This window comes from Limulus polyphemus, unplaced genomic scaffold (genome assembly GCF_000517525.1).
Source record: "Limulus polyphemus unplaced genomic scaffold, Limulus_polyphemus-2.1.2 Scaffold1579, whole genome shotgun sequence".
NCBI classification, from domain to species: Eukaryota; Metazoa; Arthropoda; class Merostomata; order Xiphosura; family Limulidae; genus Limulus; species Limulus polyphemus.
Genome location: NW_013667189.1, coordinates 54495 through 58360, shown reverse-complemented (window position 1 = coordinate 58360; position 3866 = coordinate 54495). Strand labels below are relative to the sequence as shown.

The 3866-nt window shown below is 30.2% G+C and overlaps 1 protein-coding gene across 1 annotated transcript in view; it reads right to left on the bottom strand.

Moving 5' to 3' along the window:
- Window positions 1–3866, bottom strand: part of LOC106464174 (lysine-specific histone demethylase 1A-like) — a 192498-nt gene that overhangs the window by 150634 nt on the left and 37998 nt on the right. The window contains 1 exon segment of the mRNA XM_013924296.2: window positions 2960–3108. Coding sequence (XP_013779750.1) covers window positions 2960–3108 — 149 coding nt within the window.

Sequence of the window (3866 nt, the reverse complement as noted above, 5' to 3'; positions counted from 1 at the left end):
CCTACCGACATCTATTGAGTTTGGTACTATGGTGACATTTAGTCCACAATTCCTACCGACATCTATTAAGTTTGGTACTATGATGACATTTAGTCCACAATTCCTACCGATATCTATTAAGTTTGGTACTATGATGACATTCAGTCCACAATTCCTACCGATATCTATTAAGTTTGGTACTATGATGACAGTTAATCCACAATTCCTACCGATATCTATTGAGTTTGGTATTATGGTTACATTCAGTCCACAATTCCTACCGATATCTATTGAGTTTGGTACTATGGTGACATTTAGTCCACAATTCCTACTGATATCTATTGAGTTTGGTACTATGGTGACATTCAGTCCACAATTCCTACAGATTTCTATTGAGTTTGGTACTATGGTGACATTTAGTCCAAGATTTCTACCGATATTTATTCTAAGATTCCTACTGATATCTATTAAGTTTGGTACTATGGTGACATTCAGTCCACAATTCCTACCAATATCTATTGAGTTTGGTACTATGGTGACATTAATTCATATGCACAATTCAACCTTCCTGAATGCTTTAGTTCTTTCTCATCATGCTATAGTACATTTTACATGTTTCATAATAAAAAAGAATAGGAAGTTCCTCCTGTGTTAGATTTTAAACTACTGTGTGTCTAGCTTCTTCATAAGTTTCTTGATACTTAAAAAGTCTTCACAAATACTTATGATTGATTACACTATCCAAAAACAAAAAAGAAATAAAGAAGACCACTGCCTAGTCACTTCCATAAAACTATGTATGGTCATACCTAATAAACAAGAAAGAGTATTTCAGTGTACAATGATGTTTATAAACAAATACAAATACAAACTGATACATCAGCAGAAAGTAAGGAGGTCAACAAGGATAACCAACTTCATAAGATACACATTTAAACCTCAAAAGACCCTTCACTTGTGCTGACCAAACCTTGTGATGTTTACTGGTATTTTGGCCAGATACATCACTAACAGAGGCAACTCAGCTAATCATTCAGTGAATTACAATAATTACAACATTTCATGTCTTAGTCCATCTTGTTCCACTGTCTTTAAACTGATGTTGTTTTGCAAAAAAAATCTTTCTTCTTTGTTTATTTGGAAGTTTCAACTTGAACGACTCTTTCTGGACATATGGTTTGCCAAGTCAGAGACCCTCTAGATTAGAGGTATAGATTTCGAACCACTGACCAAAGGACAGGCAGACAGCAGCACCTGCAACCACAAGGGCTTTATTGAACTCTTTGAATCAAATGGCAGAGTTGACTGTCACTTTTGTAATACACCTTCAGCTGAAAATCTGTAGTGTACTCAGTAACAGCCCATCTCGAAATATGGACTCCAACTGTATACCCCAACACACTAACTACTAAACAGAGCAAACAGGGTGATAAGAGATCCCAACTAAGTTGGGAAAATCTTCAAAAATCTTGATTTTCACTAAGTCAACTTGGAGATGTGTTAAGAAAAATGTATAATAGCATTTCAACAACACTTCATCTGGCCAATTCAAATTAAACTTTCTTTCAATAATGAAAGTGACCCAGTTGGCTGGTTTACAACAAACAAAATCCATAAGGAAATATTGTAAATAACAATAACATTCAATACTTACAGATAAAACCACAAAAATGGAGAAGAAGGAAGTTTCAGAGTAAAGGTGAATTTTCAGGTCAGAAGGTTAAGATCACAGAATGATGTTTGGTAAATGATAAAAAAAGATAAAACTTATGCTTTTGTCTTTTTTATACTGTTTTATAATAAAATATATTGTCAATAGAAAAATGATTTAATTTTATATTTGAATTAAATGAAGAATCAATCAGGGCCATAATGAAGATCATCATAAGAAATGAAAATCATGACCCTAACATAATCTATCGTTAAGTTCAAATACAGAATTAAATAACTTGTCTATTTTCATCATTTTTCTCAAAAGCATATATAATTTTGGGTTTGTCCAGTCAAAGACCTCATTCACAAGCCCACTCTTCTTACTGATTAATTATAACTGTGAAATTATTATATACATAAGTTGTATTGTATACTTTGTAATTAATCAGTAACTATCGTTAACTCAGAAAAAATAACATTTAATTTTTCACTAAAAATCAGTTAAGTGTACCTGTGCTTAAAGCTTCTAATAAAAAGCTCCATCTAATGGTGTTAAGGTAAGTTTTATATATTTTTCTGTTTTACCACACACAGATTATTGATAATACATATTTAAATTACCAATTTAAATATGTTCTGCTTTTACAATGGAAGCTTTTTTAGTACACGATTAAATTAAAACTTGTTTTGCTTTGGCTAGTTTTAGCTAGTAGATAAAACTTTTGAATTAATTTGTTAATTATTCTAATATTATATTAATTTGAAGTTAACATTTATTATGGAGAAGTAGATATAAGAGAGAAGCCTCGGGTAAACAGAAATATTCCATTAATTTTTGATGTTTTTTCGCTCTTCAATATCACAAGTTGATAAAATATAGTTTTAAATAAATACTGTTATTTGAATAACAAGTTAATTAACATTATGTGTATGACATTTAGTGTTAAAAGAGATACTATACTGTTATTACTTCATGGTAAAGAACTCAAAAATTCCAAATGTTTCATTAAAATCATGAATAAAATATTTCCCAACACATTCGCAAAGATTATGTCTTGGTACAAAACTTTCTGCAGTAACAATAACCCTTTTTTTTTCTGAATTGCTTCATGAAATACACTACTTATAGATATATCAGCACTTTTTAAAGATAAAATCCAATCTGTTAACCACATACAAAATGCTTTTTTATAAATAAAAAAAAAAAGTGTGAACTGGTTTTCATTTATAAAATCCAACCTGTTAGACACATATTAACACTTTACTTTTTTAAATAAAATTTACCCTGTCACACACACACACAATAATATTTTCTATAAAATCTAACCTGTTAGATGACTTCCTGTGAACTCAAAATCATCATCCTGGTCCCAGTGTTTCAGTGACAAGTTGTTCAGAGGTGTAGCATTAGCAAACTCCAGATTAGCAAAATGCCAGTCTAGTACTTGCCTGTCTCGTGATGACAAATACACATCACTGCAGAAGAAAAGCAAATCAAAAGTTAATTTTACATTCTATCATATAAACTTAAGAAACAACTTAATCATGAACGGCATAACTATCTCATTCTCATCAAAATTAATCCATAAATATGACACCGTAGCCTTTTTAAAATACCTTATACAGATATATTTATTTTCAGGTCTAGACAACATTAAAATATTCTTAAATTTTCCCAGAAAAATTCAATTTAATCTGAAATGTTACATGTAATCAAAACAACAAACAGGAAATAAAAATATATTTAATGTTTTATTAAACAAGTTTTCTTCTTCTTTAAGTACAGAGAACCATAAATATTGCCAGTATCAATTAATCTCAATAGAACAAAACTGAGTACTTTTTCATTGCAAAACTTTTGTTATAGTAAGTGCAGAACTTTCTTCAATAGTAATATAATTTAAAGCATTCTTTAAAAAAAAAACAGCTACTTTTGCAAGTTAAGCCTAAAGAATCATTGTTTCTTAACCTTGGTACTTTTGCAAGCAAATGTTAAGCCTAAAGAATCATTGTTTCTTAACCTTGGTACTTTTGCAAGCAAAGGTTAAGCCTAAAGAATCATTGTTTCTTAACCTTGGTACTTTAGTAAGCAAATGTTAAGCCTAAAGAATTATTGTTTCTTAATCTTGGCATTTTTGTAAGCAAATGTTAAGCCTAAAGAATTATTGTTTCTTAACTTGGTACTTTTGTAAGCAAATGTTAAGCCTAAAGAATCATTGTTTCTTAACCTTGGT